The sequence below is a fragment of the Emydura macquarii genome, unplaced genomic scaffold (assembly GCF_026122565.2).
Source record: "Emydura macquarii macquarii isolate MOO-44397 ecotype Brisbane River unplaced genomic scaffold, CSIRO-AGI_Emac_v2 contig_1253, whole genome shotgun sequence".
Classification (NCBI taxonomy): domain Eukaryota; kingdom Metazoa; phylum Chordata; order Testudines; family Chelidae; genus Emydura; species Emydura macquarii.
Window position 1 is genome coordinate 57,167,552 of NW_027131390.1, and position 27,217 is coordinate 57,194,768.

Sequence of the window (27,217 nt, forward strand, 5' to 3'; positions counted from 1 at the left end):
TCTGTGGCTGGAAAGGGCTATATAGTTGTTAAATATCTTTTTATAGTATAGTTGGAGGCAATATCGAAGATTCAGGGTTTCTGGAAGAGCTTCTGAAAATGTGTATTGTCTTTGTGTGTAGGACAGTGTTTCTGATGAAATGGAGGAGAAGTGGCTGAGACGGCAGGCTGAATGGAGGAAGAGTGAACGGACTGAGCGGGAAAAGGCACTGTTACAGCAAAGTGAGTAAATGAGGATGCTTGTGTTTACCTCCTGGGTGGCAGATGCGCAGCCGGTGCAAATGGCTGTAGTTCCAAAATGGTTCTATGACCACTCACACCAGCTGAGGATCTGCCCCTGACCTTAGGCCATCTGTTCTGTTCAGAGGTGACCATCATCTTGAAATGTTGTGAATTAAAATCAGTGAGTTGGAAGTAGTTTTAGGTACTACACTTACCTCCAAATAATTTCGTTACTTGAGAACTGCCTTATTGGCTGGTAGGACATCAATACTTTCCCAGATTATCCCAGTCAGCTTCACTGACTCTTCTAGGTTTGGCTGCAATAAAGTAAGCAGTTGCAGTCCATTATTCAGTGGCTGGAGAAGAACCCAGGAATACCTACTGTTCTAGTTACTGAAGCTTATCCATGATAGCAGTAGTTATTCCTGACAATTTTATATATTTGAGGCCTTTGATCCCACTCCTGATTACAAAAAATCACTTCTGGGCTGAGACCAAATCTGACACTTCCTGGGATTTTAAACAAACAGCAACAAAAGAACCTTTATAAGTGACTATAAATCAGGGCTTAGAATGGAAGAGCCACTTCCTCCATATTGTCGCTTCACCAAAATGCTTATATCTTCCCTGCTAACCTATTCTGAGTAATGACATATTTTTGGCTACATTGTACTGTAGGATATAAGCCACATCACAGAGCTTCACAAAATAATACCAGTGACAAAGTTACCATGCAAAGAAGAGAGAACAGCCAGAGGACAAACAGGGGGAAAGATGATGACTGGAAAAGTAATCAAATGTGTGGGCATGTGTGTGTACATGCTCTCAGAGCCCACGAATGGGATGAGACTACGAGAGCATTATCCTTCGGAGCACACTTGGTGCTGTCATTAATTATCTGACTCTTAGATGCCGTTAGGGCTGTAGAGATGTTGAATGTAAATGGAATCGGTCAGGAACCTCATATTATGGGGCACATTGCCACATACATTTGTGTGCCTGTTTATACATAATTAAAATGGATGATTAGGAAAAGCCCCTCAGACCTCTGTCTTTCTTTCTGCACAGAGAAGGAATTGATGAAGAAATTTGAGATAGAGAGAGAACAACTAAATAAATCATCTCAGAGTAGTAACTCCATGACGAATAAACTCAACCAGAAAGAAAGAGAGGTAACTAGTCCTGTGGAAAACATAAAGTCACATGTTCACGTGCAGCAGTTCCCGTGAACTCTTAATGCCAGTAAAATAGTAGCAGGTTTGTTGTAAATTCATGAGTTTATTTATAAGACTCCCATTACTCAAAGGTTCTGGGGAGCCTGATGCAATATAATTTCAGATACAAATATTGCCTCTAACAAGGCATTGTTGCCTAGTGGTAACCAGAAGCAGCATACAGGAAATCACCATCACCTGCTTACTCCCTATTATTTATGGCTTCCTGACAAGCTCAACGGGCTAAATGGTTTGGTTCATTCTGGCTTGTCTCAGTGGTGGTATCCTGGTAATATTTACACTGTCACATGCTACTGTAGCAGTGATGATTGCATGTGACAAGATGGACTAGACTAGAATTTGTTGTGGTAAAGGTACCCCCTAGAGTAGTAAGTTAGATGCTGGTGAAGACAAGTCAGGGATTTGCTCAGGAGAAGACACACACTCTCTGCCTCTGTTTATCCATCTATAAAATGGGGATAATTACTACCTTCCGTGGATGTGGCAAGGACTGATTAATGAGCTGCTAAGTTTGCAGCAGCCATAATATTTTCAACAATAACTCATGCTGCACCAACAATCACTTCTTGGTGACTTCAGGACTTGCCTCTCCTGGTCACTGCATTCTCATTTCTCAGGAGCACCATGTGTTCAGTGTGTGATGTGGTTAATCCCTATTTAATGAGGAGGGGGCTGCTTGGCAAACAAGACTGGGGAGGACACCCCACTTGTGTGGGGAGGAGAAAGGCATGGAGGAGGTGGTGGGAGTAGCAGACAAACGGAAACCTGAGGCTGGCAATGGTAGCAGACTGAAGTGGTGGGAGCAGCTGATGTATGAGGCTAGGTCAGACAGACAGTTGACTGCAGAGTTAGTCAGGGCTTAAAGGTGAAGACAAGAATTCTGAACTTGATATGGTGGAGAAGGGGCAGCAGATGGAGAGATTCAAGAAGGGAGGGGGTGATGTGACGGCAAGGGAGATTAGCTTAGCAGCTGCAATACTTGGCCATGGCTTATCATATGTTTTCAGTCTGGGAGCTCCTCCCAGTCCATTGGAAATACTGTATGTGATCAGCTGTGGTTGACTGTGCATGATCCCTTCTTGAGTGTACATGAGACCACATGGGGGGGACAGGATCTAAGGAATATGGGGCATGTCAGACACCTTCCAAATCACCCTTCACTTGTATTTCTGCCTAGCAGTCATTGTTTGAAAGGTCGTGCGTGTTCAGTTTTGCCTTTTGGATTGTTTGAGTGGCGGGAAGTGAGCCCTCACTGACAAGCCTGGGAATGTTACAGACCTGACATGAACTGTGCACAAATTGTGTGTCCTTTTCAGGAGTATATTAAACAGCACCAGGAAGACGTGGAGAAAATAAAAGAGTTGCAAAATGTCAAAGAGGCAAGTATGGCAAATAAAGAATGTATGCAGCTGGAGTAACTGTGTAACATGGATACAGTCTAGATTTCTGAGCAGTGCATTCTTACCCAGTCACCTGGATGGGACTTAGCTGAGGTATTTAAGCTTATGGAGGATATAGGTGCAAACCGATCAGCTCCCCGTTTGTGCACTGTCCCTACAAAGAGGAGACAGAGCCACTCAGTGAATTTAACTGTCATTTCTATTTGAAAACAAAGCTTTATTCTGGGTTCTTGATGTGGCAATGATGCTTTTATAACACCTGAAATAAAAAAGGAGTGAAATACATATCAGACTTCCCAAATAAGGGCAGACCCTAGTCAGGGGCCTTGCTGGCCAGTGAGCTGCATGCCCAGGGTGTCGGAAGGCTGTAATGGTTTAGTGCACCCTTTGCTGGCTGGTCTGCTCTAGATCCCTGAGTGTGAGTAACAGAGCTGGCCTTCCTCTGGGATATGTCTCCACTTGCACCTAGGGGTGTGATTCCCAGCTCACTTGAGGAGACATACTGCTGCTAGCTCTGGTTGTGCTAGCATGGTAAAACTAAAGCATATTTGTGGCAGTATGGGTGGTGGGAGGGCTGGCTACCCTGTTGACGTACCCATCCGAGACACATACTTGGGGCAGTTAGGCCATCCCCACACACCTACACTATGTTTCAGTGCACTAGCTCTGATTGATCTAGTGCGAGTATGACTCCTGGAGCTGGGAATCACACCCACAGCTTCAAGTGTAGACATAAACCCTTAATGGGGGAGTGGCTGTGTCTGCTCTCCTCTAGGAGTTGCTCCCACTTCACATGCAGCTGCTCTGTGACTTGTAGCCCCTGCACCATTGTGTGTGATGGGGTAAATCCAGAGACCACTCTAGCTATATGCAAACCGGACAGCTCCCTAGGCCGACAGATTCTGCCTAGGGCAGCAGGGGTGGCCTGGCCAAACCTGAGCGGTGCAGCAACCCCGGGTGCCTGTTTGCAGTGCCACTCACTCAAATCAGGCCCGACCTGAGAGGCACTGCGAGCTGGCGCTGGCCTCTGCCACTTCTCCCATAACCCCCAAACCATCTGAGGGCTCACCATGTTCCCCCTCCCCCCAAGAAAAGTCTGATGTGCCCACCCTGCCCCCATTGAGAACCTCTGTTCTAAGGTGTGGGGGTGGCACACTGAAGTTTCGTTGAGGGTGGCAGATTGTCTTGAAAGGCTTCTAGGTAAATCAAGTCTGTATGCTGGAGCTTATGCTTGATTCTTATCTAGCCAAATTAAGTGCAAGGACAGCATGGGTAACTAGCTGGACCCCATGAATAGGAATGAATCCAGCCTGTAAAAGCATCTTCAAAATCAGGGCAGTGGTATGTACATGCTTCTGATCAGGCCAGCCCCTGTGGTGCAGATAGTGGCACTGACAGGTATCTGAGAGGGATGCAATGCCTGGTAGAGTTGATGGGGGCTGCACAGTACATTGGGCTAGAGGGGAAGGAGCCCATTCTATCCAAGTGACTGTGTCTGTGTTTTATCCCATCAAGTCTCTGGAAGCTGATTTGAAGGAGAAGGAGGAGATTCTCAAGGCTCTCACCACCACTATGCAGAGTGCTCAGTTGGAGCTTAAGAAAGAGGTGGGGAAAGTGTGTGTGATGTCATTATTAGTACTGAAAATGGGTCTCCTGTTTGTTCCTGCGGGCTCTCTTGAACTGCTACGTTCCCTTCTTCATGGCACATGGGACTACTTAGATACAGGGTGCTGCTGCTGTTCTCAGGCTTCCAAATGCCATTGAATGTTTCGTAAAATCTTTCCCTTTCCCTTACTTTCAAAGGCGTGTTGTGATTTGGCTGCTGAAAAAGGTGGATTATTGAGGGTGCATCTCACACTTAACTGTACAGTCCCATCTACTGAACAATGCCAGTAGCCAGTCCTGTGGGTTTGCTCTTTAAATGAATGTGCTAGTTGCCAGTGTCTTGATGGCAATTGTTCAACCTATTAGGGGCAGGTAGGAGGTTGCACAGCTGCTCATATTTAAAAGGAGTTAAGTCTGAGGAGAACCCAACTCTCTCCCTCATAGCCATGTTGGTTCTGCAATATTAACAGGAGGAAAAAGCAGCAACATTGTTACCAAAGTCAGCAGGTTTGACTGAACAGCTGGGAGCCACTCTGTTGAGGAAAAAAATGCTTCTTTATTATATAGTTCTTTTCTTTATAAGCAAAACAGCATTTTAAGGGCCTGATTCAAATGCATAAAAGCAAAGAAATTCAGGATAAATCTGAACGCCTGTTTCTTCATCCTGCACTATGTGCTCCAATATTTCAGATGTCTACAAACCTCAGTTGATCTAGTCTGTGCTATAATGTGGGGGGCCCAAAACTGGACACAATACTCCAAATGCAGCCTCACCAATGTCGAATAGAGGGAAATAATCACTTCCCTTGATCTGCTGGCGATGCTCTTACTAATGCAGCCCAATACGCTATTAGCCTTCTTGGCAACCAGGGCACACTACCGACTCATATCCAGCTTCTTATCCACTGTAATCCCCAGGTCCTTTTCTGCAGAACTGCTGCCTAGCCCGTCGGCCCCCAATCAGTAGCTGTGCATGGGATTCTTCTGTCCTAAGTGCAGGACTCTGCACTTGTCCTTGTTGAACCTCATCATATTTCTTTTGACCCAATCCTCCAATTTGTCTAAGTCACTCTGTATCCTATCCCTACCTTCCAGGGTATTTACCACTCCTCCTAGCTTAGTGTCATCTGCAAACTTGCTGAGGGTGCAATCTACCCCAGCCTCCAGATCATTAATGAAGATGTTGAACAAAACCAGCCCCAGGACCGACCCCTAGGGCACTCCGCTTGTTACCGGCTGCCAGCTAGACATGGAGTCATTGATCACTACCCATTGAGCCCGATGATCTAGCCAACTCTCTAACCATTTTATAGTCCATTCATCCAACCCATATTTCTTTACACTGATGTGTGTAATGATACATATCTTTTAGACAAGCACTTACATACTTCAACTGTTATCATCCAAACCCCACTGTTGGCTAATTTCCTTGTTTCTTAATAAGCCCTAAGGGAATAGTGTTGGGGTTTGGAGTACAGGGGATGCATGGTGTGGAGCAGGAGTTGAGGATGTTGAGAGTATTGGGTGAGGCACAGGATAGTGCTGAGACATACATTTGATAGGATCTAAGGGAGAGTCAAGAATTAGGAGCCTGGTATAGGGGATCCAGGAGGAAGTGTTAAGTGAGGGAACCTGTTTGGGTTAATAAGGGGCCACCAAGATGTTGTGGACTGCATGGAGAGGCAGGAGGCCACTGAGCCCCCGTCCCTGGTGTTTCTCTGTTCTGAGAGAATCCTTTCTGAAACTGGTTGGGAATTCCCCAGCAAAGTGAGGCCTGTCACTGAATGGGCAAGATTTTCCCTGTGCTGAGGAGGAAGGGGAATGTGTGTGTTGAATGGAACTTCTAGTATCTCACACTGAACCCTCAGAAATCAAGACATCCAGAATTAGTGGACATGTCAGAAAAGGTGAGCCCTAACTTCTACCTTTTTGCACTTCTAAAGCCAATTTTCAAGTGGATTGTTTCTGTGCATTTCTTTGACATTATTAATATCTGCTACTGGATTCAGACTTTTGGAGGGGGTTGTACTCTAGGTGCACAGAACAGAATTTGCATTAATATAATAATAAATGACCAGAGAACTGCTCTGCTGTATGCCAAAGGATATGTCTAACAGCTGGCTGACTATTTCTTCTTTAGCTCACCTGGTAGGGGCCTATGCTTTTGGTACAAGAGGATCTGAGTTCTTTTGTCACAGTTGCCAAGAAGTTTCTAGACACCATAGTGTTCAGCATGCTAGCTATGAAGTTACTACAGGCCCACGGGTTTGTAACAATACAAATGGCAGTTGACTGTGTGACCTCTTCAGTTATGTGTCTGAGAGAGAGGGGATTCCCCTCCCCTCTCTGTGTTTCTACCTATGGTGAATTTTCTTTATACCCAAGCTAATGACCAGAGCATATGCTGACAAACTCTTAGCTGTAGTGATGCTCTGATTATTGCCATCTGGTCTGGTTAATTATAAGTAGGGTGCACCCTACTTATAAGACAATAACCAGTGGCATTCTGTTTGCAGAGACATTATTATGTGTCCACTACAGAAGTAAATGGGAAGATAAAAGCAAGTGTTATTAACTGTACCGTGTTGGCACTTCAGCCTTTTGTGACTAGCAACTCTGTTAGTAATGGGAGCCCTTTGTGTTGGGCATCACTACATCCCACCTTTCATTCATGTTCGCACTGTCAAACCCATCAGCGTTTGACCATTCTAATAACAAGCCTGCTCCTACAGCGGAACAACTGAATTAGAGGAAGGGAGGGGCACAAGTCTGTGTCTGCTTAGAGTAGTTTAGACTGATTTCTGTGTTTCTCAGTCAGCACTGCTGTCTTGTCCTGCTGTTGTGTAAAACAACTGATCCTGCCTGGGTACAGCAAGTGAATAACTAGCTGGTGCTCCTTTTTCCCCAGAAAAACAATCTGCTAGCATTGGAGAAAAGTATTCAGCAGAAAATCTCGACAGTTGAATTAAAACACCAACTCAATATCTCCTCCTTGGCAGATGAAAATGCTGTTCTGAGGTAGGAGCAAAATTTCAGAAAAATAATTCAAAGGGCAGAGTCGAGTAATTCAGGTAACAAATTTAGCATTAGTTTATAAAATGATGTTAATCTCCAAGTGTGCATCTCTGTTGTCTGCACAATGCCACAGCTTTTTTGCCTGGACTATGCTACAGAACTCAATCATTGGTGACAATCAGTTAAGTTACAAATGGGTTCAGTGCATCCACAAATGTTACTTAGTATGGTACAGGTCTATAATGTAGATAGGGCCATAGAAATTAAGAAATGCAGCTTACGTGGCTTTACACCTCTTGCTGTCTGACAGGAGGAAACTGCAGAGATGATAGAGAACGAGTGTCCAGCAGTGGGGATGGTCTCTATCTCCAGGTCTGAGTGTTTCAGCCCTGGTAGCTTCAACTAGCAGCACTCAACTATATGAGCATTTCATAGTTCACTTTTTAAAATCATTCTTACATTCAGACTGTCATTTCTTTCAATCACAGTGACAGCTGATTTTATATCCAAACATTCTCATGCAAGTGCCATCTGCCAAGCAGTTTCTGTAGGGCTGCCCTGCCCCCACAGGAAGTCACCAAGTTGGTGTATGTGTTCCCCCACACATACTTAGGTGCTTCAGAAAAAGTGCCACAAGAAGCCTAGACAGAGTCTGTCAGCTTCCAAAACACAGGCTTTGCAGTCAGTACAGCTGCATGCAATTCAACTTTTGTCCTCTTCATTTTGGCGAGTAGGCCTGCGTTTATCTCCCCTGCTCTGGGGCCTGGGGCTTTGTAAGCAGGCCAACTCAGTAGCTGAACCATATGGACATCACATTCTGTGAGGAGGGTGAATGACAGTTTAGTCCAACTTGTCCTGTCTCTGTGCAGCATTGCATCTGCAACCCTGCAGCCTTGTTGCAGGTGACTAAGGTAACTGTCCAAGTTTTGTTAGGACAATCTCAAATATTTTTTTAGATAATACCGTGGTGTCACAGGAGCTTCCTTCAGGACACCTGAAATGTCCCACTTTTTATTTAATCCATCAAATAGTTGGTTTATTTAAAACAACAAAATGGTTAAAATGAGATTATGGAGTAGAATGTGCTGTTTCCACTGGATAGTCTGTTCCTGGTACTGTGTTTGAGCAAAAGAACAGCTTCTACACATCTGAGCTCTCAAAAGAGAGAATGTTAATTATACTTGTTCAGTGTTTCATGATAAACCCATTCTGCCACAAAGTTACATGAAAAATCCTCCCTTCCAACCAACATGCACTGAGGCAGAGGCAGGTGGTAGCACCTCCAGCCACATTTTTAAGAGTGCACTTTTTTCTTGTGAAATACATTTTTAGGGTTTGCATAATTATCATAAGTATCTGTCCTTAAAACAATGGTCACCTTCAGTGTAGGAAACTCAGAAAGTGAAACTACCCAGTCTAGTTTCACTAAGCTGCGTGAAGTGCAAAGAAAAAAAACAAATGGAGATACTGTTAGTGTTTACAACACATTTTCTAGTTCTAATACATAAAATGGTGTTAACACGGGGGGGTGTCTTTCTTTTGGAGGGAAGGGATTGTTTCCCATTATCAGTCATTAAATCTCCGTTCCCTTCTGTCGCATTTTACTGGAATTGTTGGCCTTCCCAGGGGGCAGTTTGACGGCCTCATTTTAACACTCAGGTTCCACAGCAACCAAGATGAATGTGCTGCTGGGCCAAGATTTAAGCATGTTAATGCATTGTTTACTAAATATCAGGGCTTAAATTATGATGGAATTAGAGCTTCCCCTTGTGTCTGGGAAAGAAACCCATGGGTTGATGCTGTGTGGGAGCTAAGCATGCTTTCTTTGGTGTGTGAGATCTGGCCCCAAATGCTCAGTAAACTGATCACAGCTGTGCGTACTGAAGTCAATGGAGTTGCACCTGGCAGTCTTTCCCTTCTGTAGCCTGCACAATTAGAGAGGGCAGATGTATGTAGATATTCTACTGTCCTTTTTGTAACACTTCCCCCCTTCTTATCCCCACAGACGCAAACTCATCACAAAGAGCGAAGAAGCATATAATGAAAGACTCCAGAGAAAGAGTCAGGTGCCAGGACTGTTGTAATAGGAATGTGGCCTTGTTACTAAGGGAAACTTGTTGATTATGGTAAATCCAAATGTAGCAACATGTTTGTTTATTTTCCAGATCATCTCCATTTCTGTAGCCAATGCCAAATCTGCAATCCCTCACTCTTCTTTGGAGGGATTTCAAAACCATGTGTTTGGCCTGTCACTTCTTTATTCTCTAACTTGTATTGCTTCAGGCCATAAGTCTGATGTAAATCAGTGTCCTTGCTCCGTTTCCAGAGAGAGAGAGATGAATGCTGGCCCCAAGTGTCTGTGTTGCACTATGATGCTCAGCTGAGCCCTATCTCTATTTAAGCTGTCTCTTACCTGGACAGGTTGGTGTGGTATAGATGAATGGGTACTCAGAGGCTAATGTTGGATGGAGGCTGTAATGGAATGGACAGCTCACTTCACTGTTGCTTTCCATTACATTAGTGGCAAATAGTCTTTACCTTATAATTTCATCAAAACTCATAAACCCAGAAAAGCTGGGAGTCCCATCTACCAAGGAAGGTGTTACAAGTGGTTGTGGTGAGTGTGTCTTTTTGGCATTCTTCTGTCCTCTAGTACTAGAAACTGGATTTGAAAACCAGTGAGGTAAGTAAACTTGTGTCCCCTGGCTGCCTAATCCCATCAGACTTCCCTATGAATTTCACCTTCACCGTTGACTTAATTCTTAGGTGGCTAAAAGCAGATGCTCTGAACTATGGATAACAACAGAGCCTTTTCCTGCCACTGTCTGACATGGCATAGTGGAGAGCTCTGTGTGTAAGCCAAGATTTATTGAGAACAGAAACTGAATAAATGTAAGATACTTTATTAAGAAAAGAACTTACTGTGATGTGGTCAGGCAGGTAAATAGCAACAATGCTTTAAAAAAGCACTTCTGATATAAGCCCTTGCCATAGACATTCAATTTTTTTCTCCCAAACTATCCTTTGACAAATTTTTATGCTTCTTTTCAGGGAGAGGAAATTTTATTTTATTTTTGTACAAGCTGAGCATAAACTCCATGTGTGCACAACCCTAAACTTGAGTCTAACTTAGCCAGCATTTTCTTGTTTTCTAAACTTGGTAGACAGTTCTCCCTGAAAAATGTATCAGAAAAAGTGACCTCTGTATTAATACCTGCTATCATCTACAGCAGTTTCTCACTCTTTTTGATACCAGGGACTGGCTTGCTGCTTTCCTAAACAGTGTCAGGGAGATCTCAAGGATCGGCATCAGTCTACAGACCGATTGTTGAGAAACAATGATCTACTGATGAGCACATTGAGCTGTCCACCCACCTGATTGTAATCACAATTCTGATAGCGTCCAGACCACAAAAAGTGAACAAATAGCCTGCTCTCTGGAAAGCTACATTTTAAAAAAAGTTTGTTCCCAGGTTCAGAGCACATAGTGAAAGCTGTAATTTTGTAACAAACTAAAGTCCAGAACTGACTGCAGTCTTTCCTGCAGCAGATTTCAAGTGGGTGAGACTGCAGTTCCCTATTCAGTTGATGGGGAAGACGAGCTTCTTCCTGAGCGTGAAACTGGGCTGTGGCATCTGCTTCCCTTGGTTCAACCGGTCATTCTTCCTGCTCACCTCCAGGTTCACTGCTGTCAGGATGGATAGAATATCTTCTCCGCTGCCAAAAAAACGAGAATCTCAGCATTAGCAACAGTGAAGGGTTTCATCTAACCTGATGTCCCCTTACACCTTTTGATTACTTAAAGGTGCTACTTCATTCTCCTGGATCCTGATCAAAGCCAGCATTGCTTGCCCTATATGTAACATGCACATAATGGATTTTGCTTGTTTTAGTGTATGCTTTATTGTGCTGCACTGCATGACTTACTGTAGCTGATCTGTAATTGCTGTCTTCTAAACAAGTGAGTTGGACCACATTCAGGTATTTCTGCATGTATGTATGTATGTAGGAGGTCTATATATGTGGATGGGTAAGTAAGTCTCATTTTTGTACAGAGAGAGACCTGTCTCTGTGCATATAATTACATGGTGGGTGCGTGCATACACACCCACCTCCATACACACATCCTCAGATACCTGAATGTGGTGCAATTCACTTGTGTAGGAGACAGCAATTACAGATCAGTTGTAAGACTTTATATTATACAACATTATAATGTTATACATGATTTTATATTATACATATCACTGCTTCATCCTCAGACTTACATGACTACCACTGGGGGTTGTAGAGTACTCGCTACAATCACTCCAGGTGAGGCAGATGTGTGCAGAGAACAACCAACCACCTCACTAACTGCACCATTTCTGTAAGGCCTTGTCTAAACAAGAAGCTAGCACTGGTTTAACATGTCTGTTTAAAAACTGATGTAGGTAAGGGTATTCCCACAGGGACTTGCACCTGTTTAACTAACTCACTGCTTAATTTCAACAGGTGCAATTTTGTGTAGACAAGGTATAAGGCTAAGAATGAAGAGGTAACAAAATATATGCACATACATACACAAATCAGTATTAAAGCTTTTATGACTAATACAGCAGTAGCTATAGCAGATAGAAATAAAATCTACTAACCGTGGACAGCTCTTCTCCAAGTGGTCACACAGTGATTGTATATACCAGGTGCCCTGGGTTGTACTTCTATATGAAACAAAATCCTTCATGGTGGCCATTCCAAGCAGGAAGTCTGCCTCATCTGGAATGCACTCCAGCTGAAATCTTGCATCTGCCTCTACAGAAGAATCCAGCTCTGGAGAATCTGTTTCTATATGTACCCCTTTCTGGAATGTGTCACCTTGGCAGGCCTGAATGAAGAACACTTTCGGTTTTCCAGCAAGAGAGGGGCAGTTCATGCCAGTGAAAGAAGTGGTCAGTTCCTGGATAGATGTTTCCTGCCCATCAGTACCAAATACGATGCCTCTATCACCATGGGAGAGGATGCAGCAAACAAAGCAGTCCTTGTTATGGTGGTCCATGGCCCTGTACTTGTGCACTGTGTGATGGATTTGCTCTGCAGTGAGGTTTCTGTATTCTGCTATTTCAAAGTGAAGTTTGGTAAAGACTCTTTTCAGAGCCGCTGGAAAGTAAACAGAAGGAGCAACAGGGGGAGACATTCTGTAACTTTTACAAAATAAATTAAGCAGTAACTAAAGAGAATTAGGCTCATGTTTTTTCTCACCCCTGTAAATTTAATTTCTCCTCCCCCCCCAATCACTTATCTTTTCAGAATGGGGAATTTATCTTAGCTACCACAGCAATGAGCATGGGGTGGAGAGAGGAAAAGAGGGACCTACAGTCCTGAACGCTAGTGATCTGATATTGTCTCTTTTCATTAACAACTTGCATGATAGTTATTCTTAAAATTTGCAAATGACATCTTTCTTAAAATGTGTTGCCCAGAACTGGACACAGTGCTCTAGCTGAGACACCAGTGCTGAATACAGTAGAACAATCACCTCCTGTGTCTTATCTACAATCTTCCTGTTAATACATTCTAGAAAGGAATTTACTTTTTTTTGCAATAGCATCACATTGACTCATTAAATTTGTGATCCAGTATAACCCCCAAATCCCCATCTGTAATACAGCTGCCTAGCCAGTTATTCCCCATTTTGTATTTGGGCATTGGATTTTTTTGTTTCGAAATGCAAAGACCTGCACTTGTCATTACTGAATTTCATCTTACTGATTCCAAAGCAATTCTCCAATTTATCAAGATCATTGTGAATTCTAATCCTGTCCTCCAAGTGTTGGCACCCTCTCCTAGCTTAGTGTCATCCACAGATTTTATAAGAGTACGCTACTCCATCATCCAAGTTGTTAATGAAAATATTAACTAGTACTGGATCCAGGAAAGACCACTGTAAAATCTCACCTCATATGTTTGCCAGTGAACTCAGTGATAACCAATTAAGTACATTTCATACAATACGCCAACATTTTCCCCTCTTGTGCTACTACAATTTCCCTGAATTTTACAGACATGCAAACTACATCTGAATTTTTCTAGTCGTTGCTGTACCTGCATCAGCATCTGTTCCATTCCGGTCTTTTATTGTCTTAAGTTTAGGCACCTTTGATCTTGCTCTTTCAAAATCATGATTGTTCAGGATCAGACAGATTCCACGGGGCCGGCTGTTCATTTTGTATGTGTTGTCAGCGTGCTTGGGGAAAAAAATGAAAAAACAACCTACCAAACTGAGCTGCTGCAACCAGTCATTCACATCTCAGATACTCTTTCATTCTACCACACCCCCAGTTCCAGTGCATAGCTGTGCAGCCAAGGATTCTCCCTACCTCAACATAGCCGCATTGCAGCCTCTTTGCCACCTGCTTTCCTCCTAACTGTATACACGAAGGCGCAATGCACCATCAGCTACTAGTCACCTGGCTGCAAGTAACGTAACTTAGTGGCATTGGGGTCTCTCTTCCGCCACTTCAATCTCCTTCTCTCCTCACTCCTTCCCGCCTATGCTTAGCCTCACACAAATCACTCATTCCCCACAATCTTTCTACAAGCCCCTCTTCCCCATTAGCTACCCCCTCCAAACATTCCCTCACTGCACTGCTTTTTACACCCATTATTCATCCTGCCCTTTATCTCCCTTGTTTTTCAATCCAGTCACTTTTGTGTGTATCTGCCCATTTCCTTCCCCTCAGCCTTTCCCTATCCCTGCTCTTTCTCCAGTTTACATTTAATTTTATCCATCCTTCCTCCCTGTAAATCTCTGCCCCATCCTGGCTCCAGCCCTCTTGGTCCAGGTCAATATCCTGCTGTCCCCATTCTCCAAGGTTCTCTCCCTCCTCTTCTTCTCCTGGGACTTCTCTCTCCCCATCTCTCTCATGAGATGCCACCCTCCCTTAGTATCTTTCCCATTGAAGCCATGCCCCACATGTTCCTTTTCCTCAATCATATCCTGCATGCTCCATGCTCTTCCCCCATCACATAGGTCCCTTCTCCTACAGCATCCAGTCCCTTCCCCGCTCTGCCTCCAGCACCTTCTCACCTACCCCACCTCCTGCCAATGTTCACCCTCTGCCATGGCAGCTTGAAGCTGCAGCTGCCTCAGCCCAAGCTCTACATCCAGCCCAACCCCTTCCCTGTGGCCCCCTCTGTTCCTCTCAGCGGGTCCTGTCTAGTCAGCTGCACCCTCACACCTATGCTCTCCCCCTTTGCCCCTGGCCCTCCCTGCCTCTGCTGGAGATCCAGAGCTGGGCAGCAGGGGGACAGGGCTACTTGGACATGAGCAGAAGGGAATGCTAGTGCCCTCTGCTGGCCAGAGGTAGGGACTTCAGGGTTTACAACCAAATGAGAAATTTCTCCTGGATCATCTTAGTTAGCAGCTTCTCATTGGCTACTCATAGCTAATGCCCCTGCCTGTGGCATTTGGAGGTGATCCAGTATTGTTGCTGGAGCCTCATGGGCTACCCAAAGAGTTCATCCACAGTTGTAAAAATACTCCAACAACCAATTATTAGCCTTAACGTAATTTGAGATAATGCATGAAATTAACCTTAGATCAATGTGTGTCTAAGTCTCCCTTTAGAGAAAAATTTCAATTTATAATCTGGGCACTTACCAGACTAGTGCGGGGGGGGGGGGGGGGGGGGGATTTAAATTCAGAGAGCAGCTGCTAACAGAAATAAATTTGCTAGAGAGCTATCTTTAGCGCTCGAGGAATGCCCATTTATTTATGCCACAGCCTTCCAAGGGTGAGACCAAAATTATGGGAGAACTATTTCTCAGGAATTGTGGCAAGAGGAACTTACCTTGAACAGAAAGGTTTCTGGAACTGCAAGAATAACCTTTTCCACATGACAAAAGCAGTGTAGTTCATACCTGGATATGAGAACTAATTCCAAACCATGCCTTTTGGCAGTAATGGTGACTGAAAAAGCCTGCTGCAGGGTTGTCTAATTTGTCTTTGTGATTAAACTTGGCACCAAATCAACTAGAGAAATTCTACCATAGCTGAGCGCACCAAAACGTCGGACTTACTATAGTATTAGTATCACAATAACCTGCTGCGGGCAGGACCCCCATTGTTCTGGGCACTGCACAGAGAGGCTGGCTCTGCTTTAACTTGTTTCTCCTCCCTCTTGAAACATAAATTGGACCAGATGAATGAATGGAATAGCCTGGTTACATGCTGTCCAGATATCAAACTGTAGCAGCGGTTAATGGAGATTCCAGGCTGAACAATACTTGACTTCAGTTGCACAGGCAATTAAATGTATGTGTTCCTGGGCTGAATGAAGGAGTCCTTTCTTCAAGAGGCCTAGTGTTTGCTGCAGGTACAATGTGGGGTCCTTGGCTATCAAGCAAGACCAAAATGCTGTCTGAGCCAGTGGGGGACTAGGAAGAGGACGTCAACTCTCCTTTTTCCATATCCTTCATATGGACTGTCTTGAAAGGTAGCAGATTCTTCTCTAACCAGGACATTATTACCAACACCACAGAGTAACTAACCTCTTACTCCCTGGTTTTGGAAGGGATATAAATACTTACGCCTCAATCACAAGCCAACCCCAAATGGGAAGTAGAAGAAGATTGCCTCTGCCAGTAATGCCCCCTCCATCATTTATGGTGGGAATGGCATGTAGCTGATCTGTGACTCCTAGCAGCAAATATCTTCCATAGCCAGCGATGGGACGAATTCTGAGTTACTACAGAGAATTCTCTCTCAGGTGTCTGGCTGGTGGGTCTTGCCCACATGTTCAGGGTCCAACTGATTGCCATATTTAGGGTTGGGAAGGAATTTTTCCCTGGGTCATAGAGGTAGAGACCCCGGAGTTTTTCACATTCCTCTGCAGCATGGGGCACAGGTCACTTGCAGGTTTAAACTAGTGTTGATGGTGGATTCTCTGTAACTTGAAGTCTTTAAATAATGATCTGAGGACTTCAGTAACAAAGCCAGAGGTTATGGGCCTAGTACCAGAGTGGGGGGGAGGGGGTCATGAGATTCTGTAACCTGGAGTAGGTCAGACTAGATGATCATGATGGTCCCTTCTGTCCTTAAAGTGAGTCTATCTGTTTTGATCTTTGGGTGAGCCATTCTCAGCAATGGCAGCAAAAGCTTTTGATTTTGAAGAACTGTTGGCTATAAATCCTTTCCAGCACCTGTTCAATGATGGTGTCTGTTTCTCTGGACAGGGTAGTGAGTGGCAGGTTGTCTATGCATGGGTACAGTGTACAACCTGTGCCTTCTTGTGACTACCACCAGCCATTTAAGGCTGGGTGCAGATGGTGGCTCAGAAGGAAGAGTCTGATACAGGCACTGTGAGCTCCACCCTGTCTGGCTCTTCAGTCATGCTGGTGGGAGTGGGCCATGATGCTCCCGGAAGTACTGGAATGTCCAGTGTTCTGAGAACGTGCGAGTGGCCATGTTATCCCGAATCCCCCGACTTGCAGTGGGAGGAAGGGGAGCTCCAGAGACGCCCTACTTCTTCCCCCAGGGAGCTGATGGACTGGATATTTTCAGGATTTTTCCTCCTTCAGCCCAGCTCTGTTGCAGGGATTACCCCTGAGTTGGCCTGATAGCTTCCTCCTTGTCCTTAGACTCTCCCCTGAAAGCTCCGAAGCTCCTCGTTGAACTTTTCTGCTTTGGAGTTGGGCTCTTGGGGGCAGGACCCAATCTGCTGGTTTGACTCTGAGGCCTGGGCCCTAGCAAAGCAAGGGTCAGATGGCGGGGAACAGGCAGGGCGTAACTCCCCTGCTGTGGAGCCTGTAAATGCTTTGACAGAGAGAAGGGACCACAGTTTAGATTCAAACTGAATTTACAGAACAGAACAGCTTTGCCCTGTCAGAGTGGGGGCAGGTAGGCACTGAAGCAGCAGATCCAGGTGGCTGAAACCACCATGCTGCTATTCACTGGATCCAGGGGCAAGAGGAGGACTATTAGAAGTTGCAACTGTACGAAAATGAATACAAATAAATTTTTAAAATAAAATGGTCAGCAGAAACTGCACTAATATGTTCCACCTAAGACTGGTGCCCTGAGCTGAAGGATGGAGATCAGTCCTGGAGCCTACAGCAACAATGATACTCCACCTACAAATTCCACAGGTAAGGTCATCCATGAGTAACAAATGAGGAGAGATGCTAGTGCAACAGCAACCCCTTTATAGTGCCTGGAGAGGCTGTGAGTGAAATAGATAAATAGGCCTACAGATGTGATCACTGTAAAACGTAGCATTCTGCTCTATTAATGAATGGCAATATTTGGAAGTGTGCAGGGAAATCAAATGGGGGGGCTCAGTATGACACTTTGCATCTAGCAAGGTAACTGCAGATCAAAATATTCTTATTAGTTTAAAAGAAAAACACAACTATCCAATCAGACTACATAGCCACTCAGTTCTCTCAGTCATAGCTTACTAATGTCAACTCACTGCACTATCCTCTGTACAAGAAAGTGCACCCTTCCAGTTACCCCTTGAAACAAGACTTTCTAATAACAGATCGTTAAAGCTTAAAAAATTGTGCCACATTCTGCCTGTGCCCCAACTGACAACTTCAGACAAAATATCCCATAAGTGACTTGTTTCCACCTCATAGACAGCCTCTCTGCCCAGACAAAAATCCATATAAGGACTCTGTTGCCATGTTTCTTTGCCACAAGCTTATTATGGTTTTGTTTTCATAAACAGACAGAAATCTGCTACTTGATATGCTCGCTACCCATTATCTGTAAAACCCAACAATATCCCATGTACAGCCAGGTCCCACAAAGTAACTTTTAATCGATTTACCTGCTGGACTTCTTCCTGGATACCTGGAGAATCCGATGCAGTCTGAAAAGCCCCAAAGCTGTCCTGGACTAAAATAATCCAGGAGAACAAAGTCAGGAGTAGATCTAGGTAAAGCCTAAAAATTTATCATATGGGAAAGCTGGGAAGTTGTTACTTTAAAAGGTCCACTAGTCTGCTCTTGATACATGTGTGTAATTCCTGTTAGCAGCAATACAAATGCAATGAGTAAATGCTACCCTCTGACCTCAGGAAGGTGTGTCGTTTTTTTGGTTGCAAAAAGTATTTTGTTTCAAAGTAGCTAAACTGGCATAAAATGACACAGGATTCAATCATGTTCCAACTGAAAAAAAATGACAAAATGCTCAATGAATTCACGGAGAACAGGAGCAGGCCCCTAACACTTTGTGTCAAGATAAACAGCTCTTATCCTAGCAGTGTATCTAATGCGTGTTTCATCCACCCTAACTACTGTGCTGACAAGCCAACTACTGAACTGGTAAAACTATTTATCTAATAGGCTTTTCAAGCACCCTACCTATTGTACTGAAAAAAGCCAAATACTATACAGGTAAAGCATGAATTTTTGGTGTCTCAAATATGGCTCCCTGGTCCTTTCCTATTTTGATGCATAGCTGTGAAAGCATTACATGGTAAGCAAGCTTCATAAACTAAAATCACATGGCATTTCATAAGCCTTTCTGCACAAACCCTGGCCACTGGATCCATATTACTCCCTGTCTGGCTAACACTAGATTAACTCTATGATATCCGCCCACCTCCCCAAGTTTCTTGGTATATGAAATCTTGAAAATATCCCAACCTCCAGAAATGGATTTTCGAAGTTTCAGTGTGCCACCACCAAAAAATTATACACTGAAAAATAATAATACCTACCTGGTACCTAGTATTCTTCAGCTACACATCACCCAGTACATCTCAAAGGAGGTCAGTATCATTATCCCTCACATTACGGACTTGCCCAAGGACAGAGCTGGGACAGGACCCCATGTGGCCTGAGTCCATACGTGAGTCCCTATGTCCACTAGGTCAGTGTTTCTAAACAACCAGTCCATGGACCGGCGCTGGTCCCTGAGATCTGCCTGACAGAGATTACACACAGTTTAGAAAAGCAGCAAGCCAGTCCCTGGCATCAAAAAGGTTGAGAAACACTGCACTAGGCCACATAGTCTGTTGTGGAGGCAAAGACTTAATATTTCAGTCCTTGGCTAGATACACTGGTATTAAATAGCTCATTCCTTTCCTTGCACTGCCTGTGGCCCAGATTCTGATCACATATATTCCTTGCATCTGTGCAGAGCCTCCATGAAGTTAGTGAGATACCACATGGATCTGTGCTCATGGAACCTGATGCAGGACCACAGCCTATGTGTAAAATAAAAGACTTGCTCATGGTGGCAAGAATCTCTGACACTCCACGCATATTCATTGAAATAAAGAGTATTTAAAAACAAAAAACAATTCTTACTAGAGTAACTGTGAAAACTAAGGGGCTTTAAAACAGTTGGTTTGGTTAAACATGATCAAATAAGTAGCACTCACTTTGTGACAATACATAGAGGTGAGACAAGACAGGTAGATGGAGTAAAAAGAATGTGACAGATGTGAGAATGAGAGGTGAAAATTAATTAAGAAAGTTCTAAATGGCATCTCCTTGGAAGCTAACCTTCAGAGAATCCTGTTTGGTCTCCATGGCCTTCTGAGATGTACATTGCCTCTACAGATTAAAGAAATTCAGTGTTTAGCTATACATGCCTAGCACAGTATACTGATCTGTCAATTCAACAGTAACTGATGTGAAAGAGATCATTTTTACCACTTCGGTCTAATTCATACTCTTCAATTTTCTTCAGGAGGCTTTTGTCAATTTTCTCACAAACAGTCTTCAGGGTTTCTAAGTTTTCTTCTGCCAATAGTCCCTTTTTCTCCATCTCAATGAAAACATCGATCATTGTCTGGGTAATTAGAGAGACAATTTCCTGTTAGAGAGAGAATTCCCTTTCCTTCCAAATTCTCCAATCTAGAGGCTCCTCTTTTTGTAGAGGCACCAATCATCCTCCACATCAAGAGGCTACACTATGAATGGAGGCTACTCAGACTTGGACAGGATTGGGCCCCCAGGGGTGTTTTCATATTTATACAGCTCTTTTCATCCAAAGAATTCCTATGGAGTATTTAAGTAATGAATGCTTAACTATATACTGGAATCACTTCAATTACCACTGAAGAGCAGCCACCACTGGAGGGAAAACAGGCAAAGTTTAACCATGTAAATTGCAGTGGAACTTAGGTAGGCAGAGAGACAGTGCCCACACAGGAATTTGATCATGCCTGAGTATTCATCTAACTCAGCAGAAGCACTCAAGACCTCAGTTCAAGGTCTCATCAAACGATGGCTCTTCCAGCAGAGCCCCCATCTCCATCATGAACCTGACAAGACTTCTTTGTGTATTTTTCTTTGTGATGAGAGAAAATAAAATATTGAATCCCGCAGGGAGTGTTGAAGGCAGAGGATGAGAGTGGGGCAGCCATGGCTGCCTGCTTCCTAGTTGCTGTTTTCAATGGTCTCTGTAAGTTTCCCACAAAAGCCTGGACCAAGGAGGTGAGGCTTTGGAAAAGACTGAATTACGCACAGTAGTGTGCTTCAATAGTTGTTAGGGCACTAGGCTGGGAGTTGTGGGTATCATTCCTGGCTGTTCCACTGACCCACTGCATGACTTGAGTAAATCACAATCTCTGTGTCTCAGTTTCCTCAGCTATAAAATGGGGATATAGTGCTCACCCACATTTGTACAGCACTTTGAGGTCAGTGGAAGAAAAGCACTGTGTATTATTATTTTATGGACTGATAATCCTTATTGATAACCAGTTAATCAAAAGAAATGTCTCTTAAGTGTCTGAGAAGGATGACAGCTGCTTAACGGGATCCTGTGACCAAAGCATTCTGCTTGTGTACTCAACCCCTTCCCCTACACTCTATCTTGTCTATTTAGATTATAAGCTCTTTGGGGCAGGGACTGTCTACTACTTACTGTGTTTATACAGTGTCTAGCACAATAAGGCCCCATTCTAGGCACTACAGTAATAACATGATTAATAATAATGAAGCATATAAGGCATCTAGTCCCTAGTCAGAAATATTCCTTCCCCATAGTGGGGGGGAAGGGAAATTGTGTTAAAATGTGGAAACATAGGGTGGCCATTCCTGAAGAAGTCCTATTTCCCCACTACACCCTAAACAAGTTTCTGGATCTGCTAAAAGCAATTAAACAATCCTTACTATCTCATTATCCAGCTTGCACTTAGGAAGCTCTTTTAGCAGAAGAAACTTCAAAGATTTCAACTCATCTGTTGTTATGTTTTCTGAGAGCCGGAAGAGCAGGTACCTGAAATGGGAAAACAGGGAGTTGCTTCACTCAGTATGAGCCAGTTAGTACTTTTTTATTTATTTTATTGTGCTGACAAGCTACTGAAAGCTCACTAAAAGCATACATGGCCCAAAATGTGAAAATTGTATAATTACACACACACAAACAGTTAAGACAAAGGAAACAGATTTTTTTTAACCTGACTTGGTCCTGTGACAATCTGGAACTCAAACATGGTTCTTTTTATGCAGCCAAAATGAGTTAGTTTTTAAAAACTAAATTGAGCTACCCAACCAAAAAACTGCTATGGGCTGATGGCCTTTATGGTTCAGTTATTTGTCAGTGCTTTTTCTCTGTTTTCAATCACACTTACCGATAACTCCCCAGGTTCCCAACCTGCTATAGTTTATGATAAATACATTGAGACATGACATACATCAATTTACACTGCAGTCATGTTTATGCTGGTAGGTGAATACCCAGAGATGCTTTGTTCCAGGTCTATCTTAAAGTCAGTACAGAGACCCTCAGTGGAGCTGAAAAATGTCATACTGGGACCATTCACATTTGAAGGTGGGGGTGTAAGAGAGAAAGAAAGTGTGCGTGAAAGGGATTGAATTTTAATTAAATTCACAGAAGGAAATCCAAAGGCCGGCCTGCAGCACTGCAGGGGCAATGTCACTCACTCACTCACTCACTCACTCTCACACACACACACACACACACACACACACAAGGAAGGGGAATGGAAAGAAGGATGGATTTGCATTGTGTGCATGTTATCTCAGACCACAGCCAGGGACTACTTGCAGCAGAGTCTCCATTCAGTCAATAAGCAGTAAGGATGGATGGCAAACTCAAAACTAGAGCTGAGCAGAAGTCATGAGGGGGCCCTTCAGAAATGGGCCTCTTGTGCTTTTCACTGTCTGAAAATGTAGGCTAATATTAGGGTGGGAGACAGACAGTTCCAGTATATTCTGCACACAACATCCTTTCCTCAGGAACAGACAATTAATTTTACCCAACCAGCAACTAAATCAGAAGTGTACTGAATTGTCCTAACTAGACAGTCAATGAACACAGGCCTCCTGCCTCAGTTTCCTTATAAACCCCACCTCACAGCAGTTACTCCCCATGCTCCAGATCAAGGAGAGCCATTTAAATCAGCCAAGTGCACTCTCCTTGGAATCCAGCCTGCTGAGAATAGATGCTGGTTTTCATTTTCAAGCTCTGGTCAGACACACCCACAACTCCACTTGAAACACTGTACAGAATTGGGCTCTAACGGGTTTAATGTCACTTATCCAGACCAGGTGTTTGGTTTCCTGAAAATAGGATGCTCTCTAGTCTGAGCACTGATACTATGCAATCCTCCAATTTAAATAAACAGCTGCAACCAGATTCTCTGCAAAACATAGCACAGCTGATTTTGCAGCTCTTGATTCCAGTGTCAATTTGTGCCAGCTTGGTTCCTGATTTAAAGTAGAGCAGCCGTGATATTCTCACTGCCACCAACAGTAGTTGTAGCATCTGAACACAAGGGCACTCAGGTTAAACTCATGCCATCCAGGGATTTCCCCCATGTTGGAAGAATCCTCAGATGGTCACTTATGCTACATGTAAATCTGCTTTGCCCTGCTGGAACAATGCAAATGCAGACTGAATGGGTCTGAGAATCTGGCCCTTCTTCTGGGATGAATAACTGTTTCCACTCTACTGCTGAAAGGCATGTGCAATTTACTTGGTCATTCTTGATTTACCTTTGGACACAGCTGTTTAAGTTACATCACTGCCAGATTCACATACATCACTGTACATTGACATGCACAGCAAGGCAGCAATTTATTTATATACATTATGCAAAGGGCTTTCATAATTATTTTGAAGACTTAATGTGGCTCCCATTAAAGTCAATGGCAGAACTTCCATTGATTTAGTTGGGAAGAGGCTGAAGCCCTCAGAGAGCACTTATGGACAACACCACAGATACAAATCACATGCAAATCACTAGCATCATTTAAACTTAATTTTTCACGAGGCATTAGATTCCCCACCAATATGATAGAGAACTACCCACCTGAACTGAGATACCTTTGCCCTCCCTGGAATTTGAAGCTCCCTCTCCATCTCCTCTCTGCTGGAGCTCAGTTTATCAGTCAGGAGATCTATGCGTTTTATCCTGAACAGCAGCTCCTTTAAGAAGGACAGCTCGCCTTCCTCAATCAGGCCCTTCTCCTCTAGTGCTAGGAATAAGGCCTCAGGATCACGGATGCTTTCCTGCTTCCGCAATGGGATGTATTCCAGGCTTAGAAACTTAAGAGCCACCAGGTCTTCTGTGGCCAAAGCCTCACTGATGGTGTAGAGGAACCTGTGGAAATCCATCCTCCTCAGACAGCTGACAAAATGTTATTTCAGTTGTAGATAACAGGAAAAAAGGGTCCCACGATGCCTTTGTTTTTCAGACTGTGAATAAGAAAAAATATCTGGAACGGCAGCAATTTGCAAAGAGTTTCATAAGAAATTTTGTACCTATTGATTTTTCATTCGTGTCCCTTGGTGTTGCCATAACTGTATTCAGTCTAGCATTATGACTGCAAACCAGTGGGCCATTTATCTTAGTGTAGTACCTCCATCTGGCAATGGCCAGTACTTGGGACTCTGGGGAAAACGGACCCCTTCTTTAGTAAGGGCTTCACATCCCATTGAAGTGAGCGATAAATCTCCATTGACTTAAATGGGGGCGGAATCAGACATAAATTTACTTAATTATATAACACTTTACACTGGGGAGTCCTTCCTGAGCCCTGTAAACAATTAAATTTGTCAATATTTATTATAAAGTCTATTCATGGCCATGAAACAATCCAGTTTCTCCTAAGATGTCTGCAATCATGTTCCTCAGGATTGCTTCCAGCAGCAGCTAATTCAGCAGTTGCTTCTGCACTGCCTTCGGCAATAGTTCACTCTCTCACTTCTAACTACCAGCCCCTTGGAGACAAGGTAGTGAAGGCCAGGAAACCCTAAAACACCCAAGAAGCCACCTTGGATGTAATCTGAAAGCATCCCCCCAGCCCCACAGCATAAGCCACGTAAATTGCATCCTTAGTGCTCCCTGTTTACAGCGCCCCTCTTCGGGAGGGCTTGAAACATTTTACAAGCGCGATTATCCCCATTTTACAGCGGGGGAAACTGAGGCCCAGGGCGACACAGGGCCTTGCCCGCGCTCCCCCACAGGCCAGGACCAGCACCAGGAAGAGCAGCCTGCGCCCCCAGGCCGCGCTGCCCTGTAAGAGCCTCCAGCCAGGCTCTAGGCACCCGGACAGGGACAAACTCCTAACGCAACCCACCCTCGGCCCCGGCAGCAGCGCGCCCGGCCCGTGCCCCCCAGAGCAAGGCGGCTGGAGCCGGAGCCAGGCCCAGGCAGGGTCCGCCAGGGCCTCGCCAGCGCGCTCTGTAGCCGGCTCCTCCCGCAGGCGGGCCCGGCCGTTCCGCTCCCGCACAACCGGCCCCACAGAGGAGAAGCCGCCGCGGAGGCCTCGGCCGCTTAAAAAGCTCCTCCCCCGCCGCCCAGCCAGGCGGTGCCGGCCTGGCCTGCATGCAAAATGGGGGCGTTGATTGCGACTCTGCAGCGGCCGAGCCGAGTCTCCCGGGAGGAAAGTAACTGCGGGCGGCCCTGCTACCTCCAACCAAGCGCGCCCGCCCGCCCGCCCAGCCAGCGCCAGCCTGTAGAGGCCGGGCTTTTACAGAAGAAATACCCGCCCCGCCGGCCGGCTTAGACTGGCTGGGCCGCGGGCGGGCGGCCCGAGAGAAGCCGCGGTGTGGTGCGGTGCGGTGCGGACCAGGCTTGTGCTATGTGGGTGGCGCCAGGTGACCGGCCGGCCGCCCGCCTGTGGCCTGCCAGCTGCAGCCTCTAAGGAAGGGACCATCCACAAAAAAGCGAGCTCCAAATAAAACAAGCCCCAGCACCACAACCCGCCCCTCTCCACGCAGTTTAAAGCCGCTTTTCGAAAAGCGAGCCCGATTTCGCTGCTTGTGCGCAGAGACAGACTTGTCCTGACTTCTGTTAACTTTGGAAGTAGCAGCAATGCAAAATTTCTTCCCGCTTCCGGGCGCTGACGCATTAGGCGTCTCAAGTGTATAGTGGGAATTTTTTCCTCCTTCCCCTTCCTCAACAACAGTGTTGGATTTTAACAAAGACCTCCTAAGTGCTTCTCAGACATTTGAGATATTGTAGACTAGATATTATAATCCCAATCTCCAATCCCTCACAGCGTTTCAGCGTTAAAAAAAACCCTGAATTTATCATTTAAAACAACAAAAGCAGGGGCAGACATGCCCAAACAAACCCACTCCTGTCTCCCACCTTTTTAATGCATCATAAAGAAGCAAAGTAGATGCTTACGAAGATCAACAATGAAGAACTTTATAGCTGAAGAACACAATTTAAATGGAGTGTCATATCAAGTCAGTTTACAGCAAGTTGGACCCATTGCTTATATTCCACTTGTAATGACTTTCCTTTTTCTGCAGTAAAATGGGTTAGAAGCACATGCCAAATATCAAGATCTTTAGTTAGTCCTAGGGATAGATTTAAGCACATACTTAAAGTTAAGCACATGCTTACGTGCTTTGCTGAATCAGAGCCTTACTCCTTACTGATGAAACCATCTATTCCATATCTTAAAGGGACATCCCCTTATTTTATTGCCACAACCATTAGCGCGTGAGCTCTTTGGAACCAGGACCATCTTTTTTGTCTGCATTTTTACAGCACCTAGCACAACAGAATCCTAGTCATTGACTAGGAACCCTAGGGGCCCTGGTAATACAAATATTAAATTATAACAGCAATACCTTGCAACAACAAACAATTAATAGATTATTTTTAGTTTGTATGGCATCATGTGTGTCTGTTCAGTGCCAAGCAGATTGCAGGTAAACAAGTAACAGTTCTGCACTATTTCTGATTTTTGCACCACAAGCAGAATATTATGTGCTGCTGTCACTTAAAAATAAAATCTACCCCTATTTTTATGCAGTTGTCCTTTGTCCCTTGAAACACAAGTGAACAGCCCAATCCTTATTCACACAAACTCCTCCTGAAGTCAATGAGAGTTCACCAGAGTAAGTGAGAACTGGGAGAAAGACCTCAAGCTTTAGCCTAAGATAATAAAAATACTAGCCTAAGATTAATAAAAAATAAAAGCATTGCAGAGGTAGCTGCCGACGTGTGGCTTACAAGGAGCCTTTTGAGGCTGGAACAAAATAGCTTGTAATAATTGCTTATTAAAATGACAGCACTAAATTCACAAGCAGCATGAATCATCTTTGAAAGGGCACCAACTGTTCTAAAGCCAGCTCATGAGATACTTTTTACTTACCTTTTAACTACAAAACCGTCCCACCTCCAGATCTTCACTGTAATCAGTTCTCCAGGCTGCTTTTAAAGTTAGGGGTAACTCAGCCACATTTTTATGTGAAGGCAAGAGTTAGATACACAATCTAATTCAAGACTTCCTGGTTGCCTGGACTATCTGCATCGTG

General features: G+C 44.4%; 2 protein-coding genes across 5 annotated transcripts in view; one reads left to right on the forward strand and one right to left on the reverse strand.

Moving 5' to 3' along the window:
* Positions 1-10,218, forward strand: part of FLACC1 (flagellum associated containing coiled-coil domains 1) — a 35,894-nt gene extending 25,676 nt beyond the window's left edge. The window contains exons 11-16 of the mRNA XM_067548913.1: positions 122-221; positions 1,290-1,393; positions 2,773-2,835; positions 4,372-4,461; positions 7,370-7,479; positions 9,482-10,218. Coding sequence (XP_067405014.1) covers positions 122-221; positions 1,290-1,393; positions 2,773-2,835; positions 4,372-4,461; positions 7,370-7,479; positions 9,482-9,560 — 546 coding nt within the window. The 3' untranslated portion in view covers positions 9,561-10,218. The remainder of the gene's footprint in view (positions 1-121; positions 222-1,289; positions 1,394-2,772; positions 2,836-4,371; positions 4,462-7,369; positions 7,480-9,481) is intronic.
* Positions 10,219-10,363: 145 nt separating this feature from the next.
* Positions 10,364-27,148, reverse strand: CASP8 (caspase 8). 4 transcript variants are annotated; one of them, XM_067548911.1, is made up of 8 exons: positions 23,751-25,390; positions 21,586-21,691; positions 20,122-20,260; positions 19,972-20,022; positions 18,288-18,355; positions 13,558-13,699; positions 12,111-12,612; positions 10,364-11,193 (listed from the first exon to the last, which is right to left on the reverse strand). In XM_067548911.1, exons 1-8 carry the CDS (start codon positions 24,053-24,055, stop codon positions 11,058-11,060), a joined length of 1,449 nt encoding a protein of 482 aa, XP_067405012.1. In that variant the 5' UTR covers positions 24,056-25,390; the 3' UTR covers positions 10,364-11,057. The 4 variants fall into 4 exon arrangements, with proteins under 4 accessions (XP_067405012.1, XP_067405010.1, XP_067405011.1 ...); XM_067548909.1 differs by lacking the exon at positions 10,364-11,193 and adding an exon at positions 27,055-27,148 and having other exon boundaries at positions 11,780-12,612; positions 23,751-24,136; XM_067548910.1 differs by lacking the exon at positions 10,364-11,193 and adding an exon at positions 25,513-25,654 and having other exon boundaries at positions 11,780-12,612; positions 23,751-24,136.
* Positions 27,149-27,217: the final 69 nt, after the last annotated feature.

Coding starts and splice junctions, on each gene's coding strand:
- CASP8 (XM_067548909.1), bottom strand. CDS start 24,055: ATGGATTTCCACAGGTTCCTCTACACCATCAGTGAGGCTTTGGCCACA. Junction 20,261..21,585: donor GCAAGCTGGATAATGAGATA/GTAAGGATTGTT, acceptor CTAATTACCCAG/ACAATGATCGATGTTTTCAT. Junction 12,613..13,557: donor TGGAACAGATGCTGATGCAG/GTACAGCAACGA, acceptor TTTACTTTCCAG/CGGCTCTGAAAAGAGTCTTT.